General features: G+C 41.3%; 1 protein-coding gene across 1 annotated transcript in view; it reads left to right on the top strand.

The window, feature by feature from the left end:
* The window catches only part of SPTLC3 (serine palmitoyltransferase long chain base subunit 3), a 130,667-nt gene that overhangs the window by 63,477 nt on the left and 41,158 nt on the right, over positions 1 to 26,032 (top strand). The window contains exons 6-8 of the mRNA XM_030310104.2: positions 294 to 387; positions 14,823 to 14,928; positions 23,983 to 24,202. Coding sequence (XP_030165964.1) covers positions 294 to 387; positions 14,823 to 14,928; positions 23,983 to 24,202 — 420 coding nt within the window. The remainder of the gene's footprint in view (positions 1 to 293; positions 388 to 14,822; positions 14,929 to 23,982; positions 24,203 to 26,032) is intronic.

Below are 26,032 nucleotides of genomic sequence, written 5' to 3' on the forward strand. Positions count from 1 at the left end.
TCTTTAGAAAATGCTAGCTGGCATTTAACCAAGATCTTGAATGATCTTCTCTGATGAAAATCAAATGCAAATGATTAAAGATATAATCCCTTAAAATAATCCCCATGTTCATCAGCTAATTGTCTACAGGATTTTACCCATATAGACACCAGGTAAAACTCTTGGCCTTTTAAAATGAAAATGGGTTTGAGGGATGTCTGTTAAAGGTCTTGAAGTGTCGTTCTATTTCCACATGCTATTTTTCTTTAATTTTATTTATTGGCCTGTGCTTTGTGTGTTTGCTTTCTGAACAGGGATGCCTCATTTTAAGTGATGAGTTAAACCATGCATCTCTCGTACTCGGGGCCCGACTCTCAGGTGCAACCATAAGGATCTTCAAACACAACAGTGAGTATCAATGCATCTCTCCTGACATATACTGCTTTCTTCTAGAACATGCGTCTTTGTCCTTGCCCCATTTGAATGGGGGAACTTAGCCTCATGAAACACAATTATGTTTATTTTCACTACTGGCTTGTTAACCTCTGCTGACCTTAAATAAATGGTTGAAGTGTCTTAAACACCCAGATTGCTAACTGTAACCCAAACACATTAGTGTCACTGTTATTTGTGGTCTTACAGTGCAGCCTCTGAAAACATGACTGATCTCTTAGGACTGACATTTAATCATCAGAAGTGTTATAACTCTCCCTTTTCTATAACTCTGCCTTAGGAAAGTTTTAAGACTTAAGTTTTATGTTATTGTCAGGTAAAAAGTGGTGTTCTTCCTTAGAAGAACTCCTTTCACTATTCCCACCCAGCACATGCTTACAATCTACTAGGAGAGGCAGATATGTATCAAACTAACTGTATTGTGGGTTAAGTAGAAAAAGGGCCACAGCAATATCAGGCAGTGATTAAGAGTACAGGCTTTGGCCAGTGGACCTCTTCATGCTCACCAAAATGGCTAAAATAAAAAAGATGACAACACCAAATATTAGCAAAGATATGAAGCAACTCTCACCCATTGCTGGAGGGTACAATTATACAACTTCTTTGAAAAACAGCTTGGCAGTCTTATAAACATATCCCTATACCATGATCCATAAATTCTTCACCTTGGAATTTCCAGCACATGTCCACAAAAAGACTTGTACAAGAATGTCCACAGCAGATTTAGTCATAATAGCCAAGACTGGAAACAACCCAAATATCTATAATAGGAGAATGGAAAAGATCTGTTACATTCATATAATGGAATATGACTCTCTGATTTAAAAAAAAAAAAAAAAAACGGAATAAACTACGGATACCCACACCATGGATGACTCTTCAGAAAAATTATTTTTAATGAAATAAACCAGACACAAAATAGTATATAGTGTATAAGTTTGTTTATAGCAAATAAAAAACAGACAAAACTATCTATGGTCATAGAAATCACAAAGATGCTTGACTCTGATTGTAGGGGAGGGAATTGGTGAGAAGAGGCATAAAGGAACTTTCTGGGGTCATAGAAATATTTGATATTTTGATTGGTGTGATATTTACATTCTTATTAAAATCATTGAATTTTACATTTAAAATATGCCAACTTCCTCATAAATAAATTTTCCTAAAAATATAATTGTTATCGTACAATATCTTTGGTATTAAAGAAAAAAGTATAGGCTTTCCCCCCCCAAGCATTTGTGTCCTTGTCCTATAGCTTATTAGCATGTGGTCCTAGTCAAATAATTTAACCTTCTTGGATCTCAATTTACTTATTCCAAAAATGATAATTACAATGCCTGATTCACTGATATGTAAGTGAAGGCATATAAAGTGCTTAGCACAATGCCTAGCAGTGAAAACTTCTGAGTCACTTGTACCTGCTGTGTTATTGTGATTATTATTATCCTCATCATTTTCATTGCCAGTGCCACCAAAGGATAGTAGAAAACATTATGATGACCCAGAGGAATGCAAAGATCATTTCACTTTGGGGATTGCATGAAATGGATAGCATTTGCCATAGACTTTGAAGGATTAAGAGAATTCTGATCAGGGATATGGGAAAGGAAATTTCTAAACAGAATAACCTGGAGTATGTAAAAAGCAGCAAGACCTCTAGTGTGAGGCTGAACTACTGGAGAAGAGCTGAAAAATAAGGTCTTGGCCAGTTAATGAAGAACCAATATGTTATATGATATATATGTGTATGTATATATATACATATATATATATATATATATATATATACACACACACATACATACATATGTGTGTGTATATATATATATATATATATATATATATATATAGGTATATATGTATGTATATGTATATATATATATACACAAACTAAGATATATGTACTTCAGGAAGCAACAAAAGGTGTTTGGACAGTTCTGCTTCATTCCATGCTGATCTCTGGATGAATTGGCTTTGTTCAATGCCTTTAGTAGCCCTCCCTCATGTCTAGTGGCAGTGAAAACAAAGGTATAAGCTTTGATTTGAGATAGGCTTTGAACAGCCTCAGAAGGAAAAGACCCATCTGCTTATGGATTGTAAAGATCAACTGTCCCCATAATAGTTCTTGTACACCTTCACTATCCTGCATTTGTTACTATTTGGAATTTAACCCAAATTCTACCATTTTCCAGATTTCCCTTGGTGGTCTATAGAGATGATGATAGATAGATGATACATAGATAGATAGATAGATAGATAGATAGATAGATAGATAGATAGATAAGCAGACAGACATGTGTATATACTCAACTGGGAGACTAAACGTTTTCTTAAACACTAACCAAGAATTTCCTACTCTCCAGCTTAAGACTTTATGGTAGTGATTCTCCAATGATTCCCCCCCCCCCCGCCCACCTCCCGGTATTTATGCCTTGGATAGTCCCTTCCTGGATTGTCTCAGGATTGGTTTATGTGATCAAAAGAATACAGTAGAAGTGATGATATGTCATTCTTAAGGCTAGGTGTTAAAGGCTTATGGCTTCTGCCTGTTCTCTCTGGCATCACTAGTGAGGGCACTTAAGCAGACTATACAGAAGAACTGAGGCCTCTTGCCAACAACCACGTGAACAGGATATCTTTACTGATCTTCTGGCTTCACTCAGGCTTTCAGATGACTGTAGTTCCAACATCCTGACTGCAGCTCACAACTTTCTTGAGCCAGAACACCCACCTAAGGTTCCCAAATTCCTAACCTGCAGAATCTGTGGATAATAAGTGTTAATTGTGTTGGGGTAACGTAGCAATAGATAACTAATACAGCTTCTCTAGCCGCCATTGCTGGGGCAGAAGCTGGACACCCAAGTGTCATTTCCTACTTCTTCCTCCTTTGAATCTAAAATGAATGACTCAGCAGACTCGGAGTCCTTTTATACCACTTACACACCCGGTCACTGGAAAAGCAGCCAAAATGACTTGCAGGACAAGCCATTCTTGGTCTACATAGAGACTAGAAACTTGAGAGCTTGTAACACATAAGCCAGGAAGTGAAACTGGTTTCGGCTAATGCTTCTTGAGACAATTTCCCATGGCCAACATGGCGAAGGAACGTCAGGCCCTGACCCGCTATGTTAACAACCCTTCCTTTTGAGGGGAGTGGGGCAAGGGATGGCTTGAATTGATTCTTTTCCTGCTGGCTGAGGCTAAAATATGAATAGAAGAGATAATCATCCCCTGCATTCCAATCCCACAGTTATCAAAAATTCTGCTGTTATTCATGGGTATATAGAGTAGATGCCAACAACATGAACACATCAATGAAGATTATTTCCACATTTTTGTTCAAACACAAATATATACAGATGATTGAACAGAAACCATACAGTGGGAAAACTTCTAAGCAGACCCCTACAAAACAACTTTATTTTAAATACTCAAATAAAGTATGCAGTTCACCCACAGATTGAATCTTTCCATTAGTTCCAACTGCTCAAAAATTGTTCCAGGGACAGAGAGAAGTTCAGCCAGCTTCTCCTGGTCCTGCCCATGCCACCCTATGCAGTTATTCCATATCTCTTACTTCAGATTCTAATCTCAGGATAGCAATTCCAGTGAAAATACATCCAACAGAAAGCACAGTAACTATATCAGGAAGAAATCCGACAGCATCTGGACAGCTGGTAAAAACTGATATCATTGGTGAGGGACAGGTGAACATTGTGTGTCTCCAGATGTGATACACTGAGAAAGATTCAACATAACTAACATAGTATACAGATCAGAACACTGAGTTTTATTGTTAGACAACCCCAAAGTAGAAACACTTTGTTGGAAAGAAAACAAAAAAAAAAGGGAATGTATTCTGTAAATATGCTAATATCATAAAAAACAAAGAAAGGCTGAGGAGATGATTCAGATAAAAGGATACCAAAGAGCTGTGATAACTAAGTACAGTACCAGACCCTGGACTGGATTCTGAAAGAGATAGGGAGATGCTATAAAGGACATTCCTGACTAATTCACAAAATTGGAATATGGCCAGTAGGTTAGATAATACTAGGTAAAATTAGTTAGATAGATAAAAAAAATTAGTTAGATAGATAAAATTAGATAGATAGATAGATAGATAGAATGATAAAGTAAATGGAATAGTGTTAATAGATGAATCTGGAAAAAAGTATGTGGGCGTTCTTTGTAGTACTCTTATTCTTATAATTTTTTGTTGAGTTTGATATTATCTTCAAATAAAATTTTAATTCCTTAATTTTTGCTGAAACTTTAATTCAAGAATTTCATTTTATCTACCAATTTTACAAAGCTCTTAAAACATTCAGTAACTTATTCTTCACGCCTTCCCTTTGTGTTCCCAGAAAACAGAAAACATTTCTCATTTACATCTTTCTAATAAATGTTAGCTGTGGTCGTTTTATACCGGTAAACAGCACTTACTGAAAATTTCCTTTGTGCCAGATGCTGAGCTAGTGGCCTTCTCTGATGTACTTATTTAATCTCATGGACAACCCCATGAGGTAGGTGCTAGTTTACAAATGAGGAGATCCAGGCTTTGAGGTATTAAACAACTTGTCCAAGATCATACAACTGCTCAGTGGTGAAGCCCGGAGCTGTCTGTATAAATGCTGCCCCTTCCAACTAGCTGAGAGTGTGTGCAATGCGGGTCCCGATTCCATCATCTAGTGAAAATTCTATTATTAAGCTGCTGTTGCTCTTCAACTTTCTGTGGTTGGTAGAATAATGGCCTTTAAAAATGTCCATGTCCTAATCCCCAAAACCTATAAATATATTATGTGATAAAGAGGAATTAAAGTTGCAGATGGAATTCAAGTTGCTAAACAGCTAACCTTAAAGGGATTGTCTGCATGGGTCCAGTGTAATCACAGAGTCTTTAAATGCAGAAAAGGGAAGCAGAGGAGGGAGTGTCAGAGTGATGCCATGTGAGCAAGACTCTGATGGTCACTGCTGGCTTTGAAGAGGGAAGAAGGTCACACACCATGGAATGCCAGAAGCCTCTGAAAGCTAGAAAAGGCAAGGAAATAGATTCTCCACGTACAGCTTCCAGAAAGGAAGGCAGCCATGCCCACACGTTGATTAAAATCACGTGAGACCCATTTCAGATTTCTGGTCTCCGGAACTGTAAGAGAACATGTTGTTTTGAGCCATTCAGTCTGTGCTAATTTCTTACAGCCTGGTAGGAAATGAATACACTTTCATTCTCACACACAAAGCCTTTGTGCTCACTCACTAGCGTGCTTACTACCTTTAGGAATGGGCACAATTTCCCAGCTATTGTGTTTACATCGCGAAAACAGTCACGTCTGAGAAAGGGGTTCCTCCAGGGGCCTTTGAATGACTTCTTCCTCTAGACGTGAGAGAGATGAGACGGTGTACAGAGGAGAAAGAATTAAGTAGGATCACGGTATGTAAGGCATCAGTAGCTGCTGACTGTCTTTCCCACTTTGCTGTTCCCAGGATACTACTAAATTCCTCAATAGACAATGATGCTTTAATCCTCAACGTGCATCCATGCAGATTGGACTAATAATGTAAAGAAGATGTAGAGGATATTAAGTTGCCTTCCTGTGTGGGGACAAGCATACAACACAGCAGAGACCGAAGCTAATAACATGTGAGATGGGTTCTTAAGAATGGCCGCCTAAACCAGAATGTACTTAAACATCGGGATGATGGGATTTCACACAACCGGCTACTTGTTCTGCCCTCCTGGGCTTTCCTCTGCCTGTGACCTCTGCTTACACCTTGAGATACTCCCCTGACTTTTGGAGGAGAAGAGGTCCTGTTTTATGTAAATCAGTACTAAAGGATACTCTTTGTTATTTAGAGCAACTGTATATCAGTCAGAATTGTGGATCCTTGAATTTTTTAACTGTGTATGGCTAAAATATACCTAAGGTGCAGTTACACCTATTCAGACCAGTGTAAGCTTTGAATTCTATTTGGACAAGCTTGATGTTCAATCCTATTTGAACAGCTTAAATAACGTCAAGCTATTCCTCATTTCTCTATTTCCCACAAGATCAGAACAAGCAACAAAGGGACCAAACAGAAGGAAAATTCTGAAAGGGAACAGAATCAGAACACACAAAGGCTACCCTCCAGGGGAAAATCTCCAAGGACTCAGAGTGCATTTTTAGCCATACCAAATTCAGAGTCAGGTACTAGAATTCTTTATCACCATAGATTAACTCTTCCTGGATAGTGAATACGGACAATTACTGAGACCATATTTATCGCTAGGCACTATGTTAAGCCCTTTGCATAATCAGTTCATTTAATTTTAACAAAACCCCGTATTTATAGTTCTTTCCATTATCTCTACTTATTAAGAGAAAACTGATTCTCAAAATGATTAAATGGCCTGTCCAACATCACACATGATAAACGGCCAGAGTCCAAATTCAAACCCACGTGTGTTGCTCTTATCATGGTTCATTTCTCCCAGGAGCGACCCAGAGACAAGGGTTTGAGTGTAACTCATTTATTTAGGACATGATCCAAGGAAGCACCAGCAGATGAGCAGAGAATGGAGACAGAGAAGGAAAGGCAGCCAACAAAAGGCATGTTGTCAAGCAGGTTACCACAATAGACAGCCAGAGCTTAATCCTACCTGGGAACTCAGTGTAGACATACTTCAGTGGGGTGCGGGAACTGGGTTATTTATACACCAATTCCCATGTGTGGGAGGTTGGAGGCTGTTCCTGCTTAGGCTCAGTATGCCCCCACAGCCAGGAAGAAAGCTCTTGGATGAAGAATGGCCTGTGTTTTCAATAAGGAGCCAGGCTGAGGGATATAGGCAGGGCCTGTACAGCATGTGCTAACTAACACTCTTACCCACTAGCTAAGTCCAGCTACTTCCAGGCCATATCAGTGCATTATTGTGTAAAAATCAATCTATATGATTGCTTGTCCTGTTAGTGGCCTAAATTTTAACCCAGAATGCTAAAATTTAGCCTCTGAATTCCTCTGGCTAAATGCTAAGAATATCTCTGCATTTTCTCCTTTGGGCAGCTTCAGTGAAATAGCCAGTCCTTGGGTTGCCTTTGTGACTCATTAGGTGCCACAAAAAAGACTCTTCAGCACATTTGACAGTCTAAGCTACAGAGTCAGCTCTGACCAGTGACCAGTAAATCTGTTCTCCACTGCGATTCTGGTGCATTTTGAGAAAGTGGGCCGCAGCTCCTTGGGGCATGCGGATGCCTTTGGTAGACACATCCTCTGGGCTGAGTATTAACACCCTGACATTTCAGGACCTCAAACCCTGGGAAAATTTTAAGTCTCTGGAAAGGGTGACATCTTGTTGCAGAGATATGGGAAAATCAGGACTGAGTTATTTTTTTTCTCAGAACCCGTTCACTTTGCTGGTAATTACTTAGGATCTAGATTCTGGAACAGTGTTTCTCAGACTTGAACATACACTGAATTCACTAGGGGGTGGTTGTTTAAATGCAGACTCTGATTCAGTAGACCTGGGGCAGGGCCTGAGCCTCAGCATTTCTGCCCATCTCCCAAGTGTCACCAGTACTGCTGGTGCAGGACCACACTTACAAGGCTGTAGGGTAGGCAGGCAATCTCCGACCTAAAGGGCATCACAAAGGGCTTCTGGAACTAGTCTTGGAGAGGAGAAGCAATTTTTTTCTCAGCTAGGAGAGTTTCAATGAGGTCAGAGGGCTGGGCAGACCAAGAATTTGGAGCAGTTGGAAAAGAAAAAAAGTGGAGAGGAAGAACCAAGGTTGTACCTAGAGGCATTTAAAGGGCAAGGGGAGACAGAACAATGAGTGCAATGTTTGTGGGAAAACTCTGAGTTCTGCTTCTGAGGGCTCAGGAGTGCTGTTTGAGTGGAAGATCAAACCTATAAACAGCACTGAAACTATTTTTTTTATAAGCCACAACCTTTTAGATCTTAAGGTCCTCCTTGGACTCCTGAACTGAGCTGTTCACTTTAATAAAGACAGTGATTGTTTCTATATGTTTTACAACAACTAATAGTATTGAACCCTTGCTGCAATGAACCTTTTACATGTACTAAGTCATTTGAGCCTCATAACTACACAATGAGACACCTGCTAGGATCATCTCCTTTTTACAGGGGAAGAAACAGAGGGACAGAGTGGTGAGGAGACACAGAGCTAGACACAGAGGCAGAGCTGGCATTTACACCAAGGAGATCTGATTCTAGTTCCCTTGTTTTTAATTTTATTTATTTACTTGAGAGAGAGAGAGAGAGAGAGAACAGAACAGGCGGGGAAAGAGCAGAGAGAAGGAGACACAGAATCTGAAGCATGCTCAGGGCTCCGAGCTATCAGCACAGAACCCGATGTGGTGTTTCAACCCACTAACTGTGAGATTATGACTCAAGCATAAGTCGACGCCCAACTGACTGAGCCACCTCGGTGCCCTTCCAGTTCCTACTTTTAAGCACAATTCGCCTTTACCTCCTTTCCCAGCCTTTTCCAAGGCTGTCTCCCCCTGGCTAGTGGAATGCAGGAGACTTGTTCTTCCATGCAGCCCTCCCAGAGCAAGGCAGTTGGGTTAGGCAGATGCAGCCAGGGTTCACTCTGGTTGCCCTTGATCTGAGATGCAGGATCCCAGAACTGACCTCTGAGCCCCCAAGTTGTTCCCTGAATCGCATCTTACCTTCCTGCATTGACCTCAAGCACTTAGGGATCCCAGTTGAGTACTATGTTTAATTCCTCCCGGAGAATCAGAGCCCTACATGCTGCATCGGCCCAGAACTCTGAGGACACTCTGTCCCCATGCTTTAGGCTCTCCCTGTCCTTTGTCTCATGTCCCTGAGGTCAGAATTACTGGTTTCCCTCCCCAGGTACCCAGGCCCTGCCCTTAGCACCTGCCTCACCCTCAAATCAGCTCAGTCCCCTGCTCTCTGTTGCCTTTCGTACTCTTGCAAGATCACCATGCTTCTTACAAACCTGTCCAAAGGCCATGCAACACCTGCCCACATACTGACAGAGCTACCAAGAAAATCTGAGCCTAAGTATTTACCCAAACTGTAAAACTTAACATACCAAATTTTCAATGCATCAGAAATTCCCTCACTGATCTCATGAGGAAGAGACTATAAATGTGACTTGAGAAAGACATTTACTTTGCTTACCAAAGTTAGCCATCATGATTATGCTTTTCCCCATAGGGTAAAAAAGGAGGCATTTCCCCCATAGGCTAAAAAAGGAGGCATTTCCCCCATCACCATCTTAAAAGTAAGAATGATTTCTTTGTCATCATTCACAGTTACTGAAGTACCCATTAATATTCCACATTTGGGCTCAGCATTTGAAGGATGAAATTGGGCATCTCCAAAGGAACAAGAAGAATGGTGGAACAGATGGGAAGCAAGGGCTTAGAGTAACAGGTAGCATTCCTTCATCATCCAACCATCTTTTCACTTAAGAGATATCTGATGGATGTCTATCATGTGCAGACATGAAAATATCTTTGGTGAGCAGCCCATGGAACAGGGAAGCAGAGAATGCATCTAAATGTAGCTGTAGCTGGAGGTGGGTTTTGTGGACTTTTGAAGGAAGAAGGTATGAACCATCAACCACACTGAGCAGCATATGGAAGGTACAGGCCGTATTCAGCCTGACCATGACAGCTGGCCCTGGATCCAGACGAAGGGGAAGCCACTGACGGATGAGCAGTAAGAACGGTCTTGTGTCTCAATAAAAGGTCAGTGGCACAAGAGAAGAGGAACGAGGAAACCGTGGCAGAAGAAACAGTGTTGTACTGTATGCAAAAGTTAGAACAAAGCCCAATATCGACTTCTTATCATCAGGAAGACACTTTTTGAACTATACCCAACCTCTCTTCTGAGAAGAATATGGCTTCCTTGTTTCCCCGTGCCCACTTTTCACAGTACATTAACTGCAGCTTCCCCAGACCCCAGAGGCTTGTTGATACTATCAGGGCTTTGAATTTAAGGACAGGCTCAAGAACAGGCTCTCAAAGTATATTTGTCACCTAAGCCTGATTCGTTTTTGGCACACTGTTGGATTATTCCAGGTATTCAGTAATTCAGTAAACCGATTAGTCATGCCTGTGACAGACCAGGACTTCCTTTGCATCACTCACCTAGATGTGGCCTCTGTTTTCATTTTTAATGGCTAAATGTTCAGCACCCATCATGCCAGCTTGCTCCTCTCAGCCCTTCACAAACCAAAGAAAATCACTTTATTGAGCCAGATGGTAGTGAATGATGTCTAAGGCATTGCTGATACCCAAATTTGTGGCAATCACAAATTCATAGCGTGTCATAAGATTAGAAAGATATTATACAATAGTACTATGTATGTGCCCCTTGATAGCATCAAATTTATTCTTTTATTTTAATATCTATATCTCAGTATTTTCTTTATATATCAAACTGATTTATTTGCATTTGGTTTTTGGTTGTTGTTGGTTTTATGACCTGGTGGTTCAGTCATTTAAGCATCTGACTCTTAATTTCAGCTCAGGTCATGATCTCACAGTTCAAGCCCCACATCATGTTCCATGCTGACAGTCCAGTGCCTGCTTGGGATTCTCTCTTTCCCCCTCTCTCTGTCCCTCCCCTGCTCTCTCTCTCAAAATAAATAAATAAACTTAAAAAAAAAAAAGAAACAAAAAACACAAACCTAATCATTCTTTCCTACTTCTTAGAGGTGTCATGAGGATTAACATCATGCAAATATAAGTGCTTTAATAAGCAACATTATTTAAAAATGTTAGCATGTGGCTTGTTGAAACAGTAGACTCGCAGAAGGCCTGCAGAACATAAACCACAAACCCCTGAATCCTACAGATCTGTACCCACATGCTGTAGCATTATACAGGCAGACCCTAAGAACCGAAGAGAAGCTACCAGACACTAATGTAAGTCCAGAATCCTGCACTGAGTGAAGTTATCCCTTTCTCTGCGCAGCTTCTGTGATTCTAAGAGGTCAATGAGTTTCTGTTTCACAAGGGGAAATAAGACTGATTGAATCCCCCTCTGCTCAAGAATCCCAGTGTGTGGACCCCACGGGTTTTCTGAAGCTTCACCAAAGACAATCCCCAGGCAACTCTCTGTTCAAGTGGAACAGGATGAGTTCCCTGCCATGGAAGGGACTGGGATTCCTCTTGTTTCCATCTGCAAAATGCATGAAACACATCGTGGCCATTTAAAGGCTTGTTCTCGGTCCAGCTTGTTAATGCAAGAATGGAGAGAGTCTTCTATGTTCTTTAGTGGTGTCCATTTTAAACCTAATCCCAGACTAAACCTATAATATGTATGTGACCTAGTTGATTGCATAAAAAGTAGAATAACGTCTGCATATACAGATTTTTCAACATCTTAGAATATTCACTTTTTAAGTGACTGCTAATTTGGTTCACTGGGTTTGTTTTTATTATTATGGCATTGGAACCACCCTCATCATGTGTCATTTCTGTACCAAAAAACTTATAAATTCCACTTCGCAGAAGGAAAACACTCTACAGAAATCTTACATTCGTCATTTCTTCATTCCATTCAGAGACTAACAGGCCTGCAGTAGATTATAGAAAAAGGAGCTGTATATCTCAATCATGCGGGTTCCTTCAACATCTTAGGAACTCAGCCTAAAGCAAAATGTCCATACAGGCAAAGGTTTACTGTCCCAGAAATTCTCAAAATAAGAAAGCTGCTTTCTGTTTCCTTGGCTGCCATCTAGTGGGTAATGATGTAGTGTCAGTAAAACACTACATCTGTGAAGACACAAGATGTCTGCCTGTCTTCAAAACCAAAAACACAGTTAATGTAAGAAATATTGCAGAGGGGCACCTGGGTGGCTCAGTCGGTTAAGTTACTTCAGCTCAGGTCATGATCTCATGGTTCATGGGTTCAAGCCCCGCGTCAGGCTCTGTGCTGACAGCTCAGAGCCGGGAGCCTGCTTTGGATTCTGTGTCTCCCTCTCTCTCTGCCCCTCCCCTGCTTGCACTCTGTCTGTCAAAATAAATAAATATTTTTAAAAATTTTTTAAAGAAATATTATTGCAGAAATGAGGCAATTATCCTTTTCATAATTTCTATTTAGATCTTAAAGTGGTATTCTCCTTCCTTTTTCCTGGTCTACATTCCTTTCCATAATCAAACATTGATTTTGTGCTAATATTGTGTGCTGGTACTAGAGCTGTAAGGAAATCCTAAAACAGATTCCACCACAGACTGGGACTAAAAATAAAGTTTCAGGGATCTCCACTGAAAGAAAGAACCTCAGCCAACTTAAGCCTAGACCAGTGACAATCCACTGAATATCGCTTCTTTGGTATATTGCTTCTTGATGCAGTGGCTAAAACCAATATTGACTGTACCGTCTTAGATTTATATCTGCTAGGTTTTTCCTGTGAGCATTTTTAAAAAAATTAATGTTTATTATTTATTTTTTGGGAGAGAGACAGACAGAGAGCAGGGGAGGGGCAGAGACAGACAGAGACACAGAATCTGAAGCAGGCTCCAGGCTCTGAGCCGTCAGCATAGAGCCCGACACGGGGCCCGAACTCATGAACATTGAGGTCATGACCTGAGCCAAAATCAGTTGCTTAACCAACTGAGCCACCCAGGAAGCCCTCCTGTGAGCATTTTTTAGTGGAATTTCTAATGCCTGATGAACATTACATAACAGTCAGGTCAGCTGTTCAGTAGCATCTCCAGCTTTTCAAACTGAAATCAGATTATAGACCTAACGTATTTTGGTTTCAGATTCTCAAAAAGGGAGAGTTCTGAAGGTACAAAGAAATGTGGTAAAAATATAATGAATCTAAAAAACTTGCACATAAGCCTCTGCCTTTTTTCTCTCTCTCTGGGCTTTGCAAGTTAAACACACACACACACACACACACACACACACACACACACACACACACACACCTACAGCTGGAATGGTAGACCAATCTTCCCCAATAATCACTCAGCCTAAGTCCAGTCATCTACATCTGGCTGCAGATAAATGAAAAGTCACTGTGAATTATATTTGACATCACAAGTTAACAAGAATAATCCACCAGACATCCATCCTTCTTTGTTCAACATGACCATGGAGTAGTTTGAGAAGAAGGAACAAGAGCTCTCAACTAAGGTAGTGGTTCCGAATGCGTGTCATGGTACCAGACTGCATAGGTTCAGATACTGGCTATGCTGGTTGTGATCATAAACTTCAGGCAATTTACCAGACCTATATGTGCCCTGGTTTCCTGAAACATAAAATGAAGGTACCTCCCCTTAGGGTCATGTTTAGGATTAGACAAGTCATTACAAAGAATATGCTTAGAAGGAAGGCTGGAATCCAGATAGGGCTTAATAATTGTGAGCACTTATTAATGTATCCAGATGCTTCCAAATAATTTTCGAAGGAGTGCTAATTTTTCCCGTGCCTTAAAGTTTGGAGTGGGGGATGTCGAAAGTCAGGTCTCAAAGTGTAGGAAGTGAGACACCTGCCAGCAATGCCACCACTCTGTACTAACTCAGCTAAACTCTCATATGCTCATGGCTACACAACTGGTGAGTATCAGTTAATGATATACCTCCAAGTTCATTTTAACCTGGTATCAAAGCTGAAGCCCACAGGATGCACTTAATGGAGAATCTCCAATCTCTGCCGAAGCAGGAGAGGAGAGCCCTTTAAGAGTTTATGAAACCAGGGTGCCTGGATGGCTTAGCCGGTTAAGCGTCTGGCTTTTGACTTCGGCTCGGGTCATGATCTCACAGTTCGTGGGTTCGAGACCCACAGTGGGTTCTGCACTGGCAGTGCAGAGCTTGCTTGGGATTCTTTCTCTCTCCTTCTTCCTCTGCCCCTCCCCTGCTCGTGTTCTCTCTCTCTCTCTCTCTCTCAAAAGAAAAAGAGCCTATAAAACCATGTGCCTCCAGCAGGGGGTGGGGGTGGGGTGATTCTGCCTACTATATAAACCTGACTATTCATCTTGTCAGAGTTAAATTGTACTAAAGTATAAGCCTCTCCCTCCCTCCACCCCAGGTGTTCTCTGATTCTAATCTGGCTCTCTGAAAAAGTTCAGGTCTAAGTCTGAGCCTAAGAAACCTGATGCCTTCTCTTGGGGTGCCTGGGTGGCTCAGTCGGTTGAGCGTCCAACTTGCGGTCTGTGAGTTCGAGCCCCGCATCAGGCTCTATGCTGACAGCTCAGAGCCGGGAGCCTGCTTCCGATTCTGTGACTCCCTCTCTCTCTGCCCCTTCCCTGCATGCTCTATATCTCTCTCTATCTCAAAAATAATAAACATTAAAAAAAAAAAGAAGAAGAAGAAGAAAGAAACCTGATGCCTTCTCAAAAAAGAAAATGGGGGGGGAAAAAGCAAACCCTGTCATGACTCACTTTCTTTTTTGGTATTATTTAAAGACATGCAAAGCCTAGAGAAGCTCCTGAGAGATGCTGTAATCTATGGCCAGCCTCGAATCCGCAGAGCTTGGAAGAAGATTCTCATCCTAGTTGAGGGCATCTACAGGTATGTAAATCACCTGAGATGTTTGCACACAGTGGGGCCTGTAGCAAGCTAACAAATGAGGAAAGGCTGACCTCTCCTAGCTAAATGGAAAAACGAGTTAGGTATTAGGTATTATGGAGAGACCTGAGCCAGAGCTACCAATGTGAGCTGTCAGCCTTGGGTCACCTATCTTTTCAATGTCTGTACATATGGCAGAATACCTTGGAGGCTGGATGCTTGTGAAGGTGTCCTCAGAAATGCCCTTAGAGGGCATTGCAATAATTCTTTCCACTACCTTTCACTGGCCCACAACTTCAAAGGCTTTTGCTGGCTGGGTTATTCAACATCAGAATGCTTCTTGCCTTCTATGGCTATAGTAGATATGGCTGCTACGTACCCAGGTGCTTCTAACTAGACAGTACACACAAACTCCAGTGGCTTGCTGAACTTGGCCAGTTGTTGGCATTAGAATACAAAAACCCTGCTCATCTTCCACAAGGTAAGACTAACCTCAAGGGCAATTCCTGATCCAAAGCTGGGAGCGGCTGGACTCAGCATCTGAAGGTATGCTCCATTTCCCACCACTTTGAAGCTAAGTGGACAAAACACCCACTATGCCACTGAGAGCTGCACTTTTATGAGGAACATGGTGGTAGGATTTGCTTCATTCTCTGTCCGAACTGATTACTGACACTAAAATGAAGGGTGCCTCCCACCCCTTCTGTTTAATGCCCAAGTCCCTGAGTCAAAGAAACATCATCAGAGTGCTCACTCCTAAATCAGCTCTCAAACAATCATAATGTTGAAAGAATCAAGGGAGACGTTTCTTATAATTACAGAAAAGTGAACAATATTAAACAGAAGGGAATGAGAGCTTAACTTCCCTGCAAGGAGAAGTGTGTTTGCAAAGGAAACTTGAGATCTGATAGAGCTCTTCATTCAGCCAGAGTGCACATCGTTTCTGTTCCATGAATAGATAAACCAGCAGCAGAAGAAATGTGTCTTCATCCCTTTTGGAAAAAAAGAAGTACTTTCTACTAAATGTAAAATAATAATAATAATAACAACAACAACAATAATAAGCCAGATATCATTTTGTTTTTTCTCTAGTCCTTACTGCCCCAGGGGTTGGTGTTCTGGGTGTTCCCAGTGCTTCTGTGGGGTTGCAAAGCTGGTATTTCACGTTTTCAGTAACCCAATGTATGCAGTACCTCCTCAGGTCAGCCCCCAGACTGTGTCCTCTTTGTGAAGTCTTTGCAATCACCTTAGAGCAGCATTCTCAACCAAGGTGATTTCTTCCCCGCAACCCACCTCTACTCTGGACACACTTGGCAACTGTCAGTTGTCGCAACTTTAGTACTACTGGCATCTGGTGGGCAGAGGCGAGGGATGTTGCTAGACATCCTACAGTGCACAAGGTAGGCCCTTACAACAGAGGATCACCCTGCTCAAAATATCAACAGTGCTGAGGCTGAGATACCCTGCTGTGGATTAATTCAATTAATAATTCAATTTAGGGGCTCCTGGGTGGCTCAGTCAGATAAGCATCCGACTTTGGCTCAGGTCATCATCTCAAGGTTTGTGAGTTTGAGCCCCATGTGAGGCTCTGTGCTGAGAGCTCAGAGTCTGGAGCCTGCTTCAGATTCTGTGTCTCCTTCTCTCTCTGCCCTTCCCCTGCTTGCTCGCTCTCTCTCTCTCTCTCTCTCTTTCTCTCTCAAAAAAACCCAAAATAAACATTTAAAAAAATTCAATTTAATTAATAATTTACTCACTGGCCTTGAACTTGCTACTTTTGGGAAGTCATCTCCTATGGACTCTGGGCTGTCATAACCTCAGGCACAGGTCTTGCTCCCTTGTGTGATCTGTGCCAGCTGCCAGCTTAGGAGGGGAGCCCTTATCTAAACACCTGTCATTCAGGCCTGGGCTTGCAGGAGCATGGATCAGCTGAGGGAGAGCAGATTGGGCATCTCCTTTAACCAGAGTTAACCGAATCCAACTGCAAATAAACAAAGCTTAGCTCCACTAAAGGAAAGTTGTGTTTTAAGTACTTTGATCATGGCTGAAATTAAGTGGACCACCAGCGTTTCACTGTCAACTATTCCCATCAGTTACATAGAGAAACCACTCCAGCAGCAAGGCTTGTTAATGGCTGGGCCCATGTCACACCATGGTCTCAGGAGGGCAGGAGGGCCAGGTGTGGACTTTTGGCTCCACACCGGCATGGCACCAAACCACAACCTGGGATTCACTAGCAATGGTGCCTGCTCTGTTATCTCATACTGTGTAACAAGCCATTTGAAGCATAACGGCTTACACACAGCAATGAGTTAATATTCCCCACATCGCTGTGGGCTGTCTGGACCAACTGGGCAGTTTTTCTGCTCCACGTGGTGCTGGTTGGGGTCATTCATGGGGTTGCATTCAGCTGGGAGTTCAGCTGGGATCTGGAATGTGAAAATGACCTCACTCAGCACTGGCGGTTGACTGAAGTACCTTGTTCCCTTCTCTTCTCTGGAGTGCCTTCTCCATATGTAGGCTCTTCTCACTGAGCGATCAAGCTGGAGCTTCCTTACAACATGGAAGGAACATCTGTCTTCCAAGAGGATGAGAGCAGAAGCTGCTGCCTTTTAATGGCTAGGCCTAGAACCAGTACAGCAAATCTGCCATGCTCTGTTGGTCAAAGTATGGCAAAAGGCCAGCTCAGATTCAAGGGGAAGAGAGAGAGCACCTCTTTTTTTTTTAATTTATTTTTGTTTATTTATTTCTGAGAGAGAGAGAGAGAGAGAGAGAGAGAGAGAGAAAGACAAACAGAGTGTGTGTAGGGGAGGGGCAGAGAGAGAGGGAGACACAGAATCTGAAGCAGGCTCCAGGCTCTAAGCTGTCAGCACGGAGCTCAGCTCAGGGCTCAAACTCACAGACTGTGAGGTCCTGACCTGAGCTGAAGTCAGACACTTAACCAACTGAGCCACCCAAGTGCCCCAGAGCCCACCTCTTAATGGGAGGATTGGCTTGTGTGTGGAGGGATGGGGAGACTTGCAGGCAGTCTTTGGAGACAATCTACCATAGTGGCTCAGTCATCCTGACATTTATTTATACAATGAAACCTCCACTTTCCATGGACCTCCCTTCACAGGAGCTTTCTTTTATCTTACCCGCACAGAATCTTGTCTTTAAATGAAACTGTGAGCTAAAAGGGCCCATTCAATGCTAGGAAGCAGGGCACCATTTAGGCCTCAATATTTCCTGGGGCCTCAGTTTCCTCATTTTTAAAACAAGGCTAGCCTAGACTGGAGTTCTGGCACATAGTGGGCATTCTCATTTGCTTCTATCACCAAAAAATGAAATTATTTCCCACAGGATTTTCCAAAGGGCCAGGGTTAGGAATCAACAGTTCAGAAACACACTTCTACTTTTTAGAGTTGTGTTATAGACACATACCTTGTTGATATCAACACAAAGCTTCCTTTGAAGTTTTACTCCCAGATATATATTTTTTTATCTATTGCTATGGTTTGCCACCATGGGCAAAGTCCCCCCACCACAAAAGCCTCCCATGAGTCCATTTTTTTTTCATAATTCCTAAAAAGAGCATTCAGCCAAATCAGACAGTTTCAGGCAGGTATCAAGGTAGGAAAAGCTAGATACCAAGTCTAAGAAGTCCATAAACTTCACAAAAGCAGTTATGAGAATGATAATTATAGTAATTAATAGTAATGACAATAATAATACCGCCACCATAAACCATCTAAGTCTCATTATCTATATAGAGAATATGGAGGAGCCAGGGTTTGGAGGAAGGCCCAGGCCCTGGGTTCAAATCCTAGTGTTGTCACCTACAGCGCTGTGTCCTTCATAGGGTTCTTTTGTCAATATTAAATAAGATCATAGGACCAGTTCCTGGCAGAAGCCCAGCCCACAGTAAGTCCACAACAAGGGCAGCTGTCTCCATCATTAAATTTATTTTCAGTCGAGGAAGTTGCAACGTGGAAAACGGTAAGCTGTCTGCAGAGTGAAGCTGTTTGCTCTTCACCCAGCTGGAGAATGGATGTCAGGGGAAGGAGCTCACATTTATTATGTGTCTGCTACTTACTAAACACGTGGGCTTACTCCTTGCTCCCCATGTGTGATTTTGAGTAAGCCTCCCCTGTACATTTTTTATAAAGCATTTTATATCTATTTTTAAAGGTTTATTTATTTTTGAAAGAGCACGAGTGGGGAAGGGTCAGAGAGAGGGGGACAGAGGATCTGAAGTGGGCTGCGTGCTGACAGCACAGAGCCCAAGGTGGGGCTTGAACTCATGAACTGAACCATGAGACCATGACCTGAGCCAAAGTCAAACACTCAACTGACTGAGCCACCCAGGTGTCCCCCCAGTATTTTGATGTCACTGTGAAGATGAAGACACTCGACTCAAGGCAGATGGCTGAGATGAGAGAGAGCCAGGGTTCAAACCAGGCAGCCCTGCTGGGACAGAGGCCACATATCAACAAGGGAGTCCATTCACGTGTCGCCATCCAACGAAGTAAACACAGAAAAGGTGAAGTCATCCATGTGACCTTCGCCATTTACCTACCTAGGGTTCAGTTTCTTCATCTGTAAAATAGGGAGATTGAAACTTGAAATATAAAGTTCCATGAGTTCATGATTTGGGGCTTAAAAGTACAATCGTATTTTAGCGTTCTCATCTGCTTTCTTTTAAGTATTGTTTTAAAGTCAGACTCTTCTAGTTTTGTGTCTCTGAAAAGTCATTGTGGTTGAGAAATCTCAAAACTATTAAAAAATCTACTAAAGGGGCACCTGAGTGGCTCAGTCAGTTAAGTGTCCAACTCTTGATCTCAGCTCAGGTCTTGATCTCAGGGTCGTGAGTTCAAGCCATACACACACACACACACACACACACACACACACTAGAGAAGGGCAGCGGGTCCCAAATAACCTGGGATATAATCTAGTATAACTAGAGCCCAAACTTCCAAAATAAAAAGTATTAAGAAATAATAACTAGCCCTTCCAGAAAATACATATGTAAACAAATGTTTAAGTCTCAGAATATCATTTCCTCTAAGGACGTAAGCCATTCTCCTGCCCAAATTAATGTAAGTTTAAGGATTGAGAACTTTAACCTATGGTTTAAACAAATAAAGAAAAAAGAAAAAGAAAGTACTTTATTTTTAATTAGTCTTAGCTCCTTTCTTTTCCTCTCTTTACCTTCTTTTCTTCCTTGGATTATGCTTTGGGCCCGCCAAGGAGATTTTTCCACCATGTAAGTTGGCAAATCAGTGGTTTAATGCCCAATCCTGCCAATGGATAATATGCTTTATATGTGGAGGAGAAGGTGGTGAGAGGGAGATTTCAAAAAAGAGTCTTGTCACTTAGCTAATACATTATGTAACAGAAAAGATATAAAGAAATTATTCACTAGCTTGCTGGTTTAAGAATAATTCAGGTCCTTTCACAGAGCTTCAAATGAACGGGTAGAATTATCTCTACCTACAGTTGTATTTTAGTTGTTTTTCTTTTTTTGAAGTCTCTGAAACACAACCTTCCATTCAGGAAGAAAAAATAAAACACTTCATTTTTGGCAGTGTTTTTTGATGGCAATTTATAGGAATCACACAGATAGCCTTTTTTATGCATGCACAATCTCAATATCCCACTATAGGAAAAGGTTCGATTCAAATTTGGTCACACTGAGAAAATGAAAACTTAGTGCGGGTGAATATAACTCTTTATAAAAGCTGAGTTCTCCCTAGGACCCATGTGTGCCCTGCATTAACTCCAGAAATCAGCAGTATTGTAGAGTCATTAATCTTAGAGGAAGAAATATAAACCAGGTGGGCAGACTCCTAACATCAGCTAGACCAGCCCCAGCGAAGGATAGCTAATTAGCTGCCTTGAGTGTCTGCAAACTGTTCAGCATTAACTCTGGCTCCTGCCAAATTCGGTTCCAGAACAAAGAATGGCTCTTTGTGACATGGCAGGTTTTTAGCATAGTTGTGTTACCAACTTATAACATGTTAAAGATGAGAAGTAGATTCTAGAATTTTGAGGGCATATAGCCATTTATTATGTATGACACACATATGCCTCTCTCCTAGAAGATTCGACACAGAGTATTGTCAAGGGCAACCAATTTCTCGAGTTGGGCCTCACTGCAACCATTTTCTCGTAAGCTCCTCCTAAGAAAAAGAATGACTCAACGAGTGCTCATTATGTGTCAGACACTTCACAAGCATTATTTCTAGGCTTCCTTAAAAAGACCTTATGAGCAGGGTTCCATCATCATGCTTGTTCTACATGAAGCAAAGAACATCACGTACGTTGCCCAAGTCCTCAGCTGGGAAGTGGTGTGGCTACAATCTAAGCTTAGTCAGATGGCCTTACCTTCTACTCTCAATGCAAACCATGTGAACAAGCAATTAATCTAAGAAAATACTGGAATTAACTTACAAACTTATATAAGAGAAAATGACTGTATTTGTTTTCCATTTCATGAAAATCTGAAAACAGCCATTCAGACTGGCCTTGTGAAAAACACAAATGCAGTAAACTGGCTTCACTAAAATTACCAACTTCTGCTCTGCAGAAGACCATGCCATGAGAACAGGAAGACAAGCCAGAGACTGGGAGAAAATATTTGCAAAAGATAGATCTGATAAAGGACTGTTATCTAAAATACACAAAGAACTCTTAACACTCACCAGTAAAAAGCAAACAACCTGATTAAAAAGACCTTAACTGACACCTCACCAAATAAGATACATACATGGAAATTCACATATGAAAAGATGCTTCACATCATATGTCATCAGGGAAATGTAAATTAAAGCAACAAGATACCGCTACACATCTGGTAGGAGGCCAGAATCTGGAAAAATGACAACAGTAAAATGCTGGCGAGGATGTATGTGCCACAACAGAAAGACTTATTATACACTGGTGCTGGGAATGCAATATGTACAGCCACTTTGGAGGACAGTTTGGTGGTTTCTTACAAAATGAAACATATTCTTACCATACAATCCAGCAATCATGCTCCTTGGTATTTACCCAAAGGAGTTGAAAATGTGTCCATACAAAATCCTGAAAGTGGATGTTTATAGCATCTTTATTCATAATTGCCAAAACTTGGAAGCAACCAAAATGTCCTTCAAGTCAGAGGATGAATAAGTTAACTGTGCTACATCCAGACAATGGAATGCTATTTGGCACTAAAAATGAAATGAGCTCTCAAGCCATAAAAAGATATGGAAGAGACCTAAATGCATATTAATAAGTGAAAGAAGCCAATCTAAAAAGTCTACCCAGTGCATGATTTCAACTATATGGCATTCTGGATAAGGCAAAACTCTGGAGAGAGTGAAAAGATCAGTAGTTGCCAGGGGTTGGGTGGGGAGAGGAACAAATAAGCAGAATACAGTGGATTTGGGGGGCAGTGAAGATAGTCTGTAAGATATCCTAAGAATGGGTACATGTCCTCATACGTTTGTCCAAATTTACAGAATGCACAACACCAAGAGACAACCCTCATGTTAACTCTGGACTTTGGGTGGTGATGATGTGTCAACATATGTTCATTTGTAACAAAGGCATTGCTCTGGTGAGGGATGTTGATAATGGGGAAAGTTATGCAGATGTGGGGCAGGGAGTGCATGGGAAATCTCTGTACCTTCTGCTCAATTTTGATGTGACCTTAAAACTGCTCTAAATAAGAAAGGCCTTTAAGAAACCAAAAGTACAAATCCTGCACTTGATGATCATTATACTCCCTCCAGACCAACACTACTTGGCCTGGGCAACTGCACAACCAGCTGGACTGTTTTGACTGAATCGATCTGACACTTAAGTTTATTTTTGTAATGCATTAAATTTAATAAATAAACTAATTAGGAAGAAGGGAGAAGTTCAACTTTCTGTTTGCGTCAATCGATTAGTTCTTGAACTAAATTGAAGGGTTGCTTGAGTTGTTTGACAATCTCCTTTGTGTGGTGAGGGTGAGAGTCTGTGTGTTTTCATAGAACTCGCCTGTCAGTGCAGTCAAAACTGTGTGTGGTATAGACACAGCTCACCAAGTGTTCTGACAACTGATTAAAGCCAAAAGTTCTTTTCAATCCACTGAGTTCCAAAGGTGCCGTGTAAATATGAATTTTACTTATTTATTTACTTCATATTTTTCCCTTTGCTGGAGGACTTGAAATGATTTTGCAATTTACAATACCATGAAAAATTAAGCACTTGGGACTAAAATAAAAGGGTTCATCTATATGGCAGTGGTTCTCAAAGTGTTGTTCCCAACCAGCGGTAGGATATCTCCTGGGAGCTTGGTAGAAATACAAATTCTCAGCCCACCCCAAATCTGCTAAATCAGGATCTCTGTGGGGAGTTGGAAGGAGGCAGTAATCTGTGTTTTAACAATTCAGGGGATTCTGATGCTCACTCAAGAATGAGAACCATTGGCCTAAAGGAATAAAAAGATGGGACACTACCAGATACCTCAAATAAGCCCTTGATTTCCAATAAGCACTGAAGAAGAGATCCTAAGAACTTTCTATGGTGCTTTTATTAATACTATGTGTCTTAGGCAGAGTTCTGTGTGTTTTTAATCCTTTCCTTTAATCTTTGGCAATTCAAGCACTGAGTTTAGGTCAGACAGAACTGGTCAAACAGAGAGCAGCAACCTGATAAAGATGGATTACCATAGAGCAATTTAATTAAAACTAGCAAAATACCTAGAATCCAAAATGGTCAGTCTAGTTACATTAGTTGACTTTACAAATAAATTGATCAACAATGCAGGGAGCTAGTTGTTTACTTGGGAATTAGCTATAACAACTCAAAGCACTTGAATCTACTGAATGTGAATTATACCAATAAAATAATACCAGATTAGCTTTACAAGATTAACAGAGTTATCTTAGCAAAATAGAATATGCCTTAAGAAGAAAGGAATTGCATATCCCTGTCATGGCTGACTGGTGTCAGGGCAGGCTGTCTGAGAAGTACTGGAAGGGAGACCATCACAGAGCTTCCCAAGAAAGTGTACGCAAGTGACAAGCATTTCTCCTTATGCCCTAGCATGGAAGGTTCCATCGTGAATCTGCCTCAGATCGTGGCTCTAAAGAAGAAATACAAGGCTTACCTCTACATAGACGAAGCTCACAGTATTGGGTCCGTGGGCCCAACTGGCCGGGGTGTTGTAGAATTCTTTGGACTGGACCCTCGAGATGTTGATGTGTTTATGGGCACATTCACCAAAAGCTTTGGAGCCTCAGGAGGTTACATAGCTGGAAGGAAGGTAAGAGAGGGACTCCCTGTGTCTATTTAAAACCTGAACACTCTGGGGACACAGTCTGCAGGGCTTCTCTGGATTCCGTGAGGACTTCAGTTCACTTCACCACACCTCAATAGATCATGGCAACCCAGATACAGTGGCTTCACAGCCAAGTAGACCCAGAATGTCAAAGAATTCACTCTCTAATAGTGAATAGTAATCACATTGTAATAAAATGATAACACCAGAAGTATACACAAAGACTTAGTACAAGGAGAGGGATGGTTCACTCTGCAAGGTAGTATCTAAGGAGTCTTAGAATAAATACCAGTCTTGTAGACAAATGATAGGGGAAGGTATCTTTCAAAAAGAGGGAATAATGTATAGCAAACCACAGAAATTGATAAGGGAACGTTACAGAATGAGAAGTAGTTTGGTTTTTGTAGCATGAAAAACATAAAACAGGTAATAGCAACAGTGGGCAAAGGTCAGATTATTCATGAGGTTGACCCTGTACTACAAGTTCTGGGTTTTAAGAGTTTTAATCAAAGCCATAATAAGATCATATCAAGAGATTTTCTCTGCAAAATAATTCTATCCCACATTTTGGATAAGCCATACATCAAATTGTGTCACCCTCTAATATCTTCTTTGTTAAGATTTTATTTATTTATTTATTTTAAGTAATCTCTATCCCCAATGTTGGGCTCGAAATCATAACCCTAAGATCAAGAGTCACATGCTATGCCTACTGAGCCAGCCAGATGCCCCTCTAATATCTTATCTACATGATTTAAAATTCTCACCTGATGGAATCGGACTATTGAGTGTTATCCCTGTTGTTTTAGGGCCAATATCATCAAGGGGATTGCCAATATAAACCAATAAATGTTTAAAATAAATTAAACAGAAGGGTGCCAGGGTGGCTCAGTAGGTTAAGCATCCGATTCTTGGTTTGGGCTCAGGTCATAATCTCATTGTTTGTGGGATGGAGCCCCATGTCAGTCTCTGTGCTGCGCATGGAGCCTGCTGAAGATTCCCTCTCTCTCCCTGTCCCCCACCATCTGCCCCTCTCCCCAACTCATGTTCACTTGCTCTCTCTTTCTCCAAATAAATAAACTTTTAAAAAATAATAAAAAATAAAAGAAATTAAAGAGAGGATTTGATTGATAAAGAAGCCTGTTGTCTGCCCTTTATCCAAGTCCTGATAGCTGTCTCATTCAGGCCTACACCTGTCCCAAAGTGACTTATGACAGTGATGTTGGCTTCTCTGAGGAGGCACACTGGGCCCAAAACCAGTGCATGCAGGTGGCATCAACTGCCAAAATTCCCAATTCCTTACTCATTACTTACACACAAGAGTTCAGACTCCTGGTAAACCAGTTAGACAAATTAGGGATTGTAGCAGAATACAGTCTATTCACTGAAAGCCCATGATTTAAAACAACAGATTTCACTGTGGTCCCTTGCCTTGCCATGAGATGCACAAATGCTTCAAATGTTCAGAGTATTCAGTGGTCTTGACCCTTCAATAAGCATTACTTTCTTCTAAGCTCAGAGCATCGTTTTCCATCCTCCCTCCACTGGCCTTTGGGAATTAGTTTGGTAATGCTAAAAACATAGGGAATGCCTAGGATCTACAAAATTTAGCTAAATCTGGTGAAAGGTTAAACGTTCCCTTCTCAACTGTCGAAGCAAGGGGATCAGAGGGTCTCAAATTTAGGAGGTCCCTTATCCGGGTTACATTGCTTTGTGAGCTTGTGGTTTTGTGATTACTTTAGCAGCAGTTCTGAGCTACAAAATGTTTAACCAAGCGTAACTATGTTTCCTGAACCAAGGGCACCTGAATAAACT

This window comes from Lynx canadensis, chromosome A3 (assembly GCF_007474595.2).
Source record: "Lynx canadensis isolate LIC74 chromosome A3, mLynCan4.pri.v2, whole genome shotgun sequence".
Taxonomy (NCBI): Eukaryota; Metazoa; Chordata; class Mammalia; order Carnivora; family Felidae; genus Lynx; species Lynx canadensis.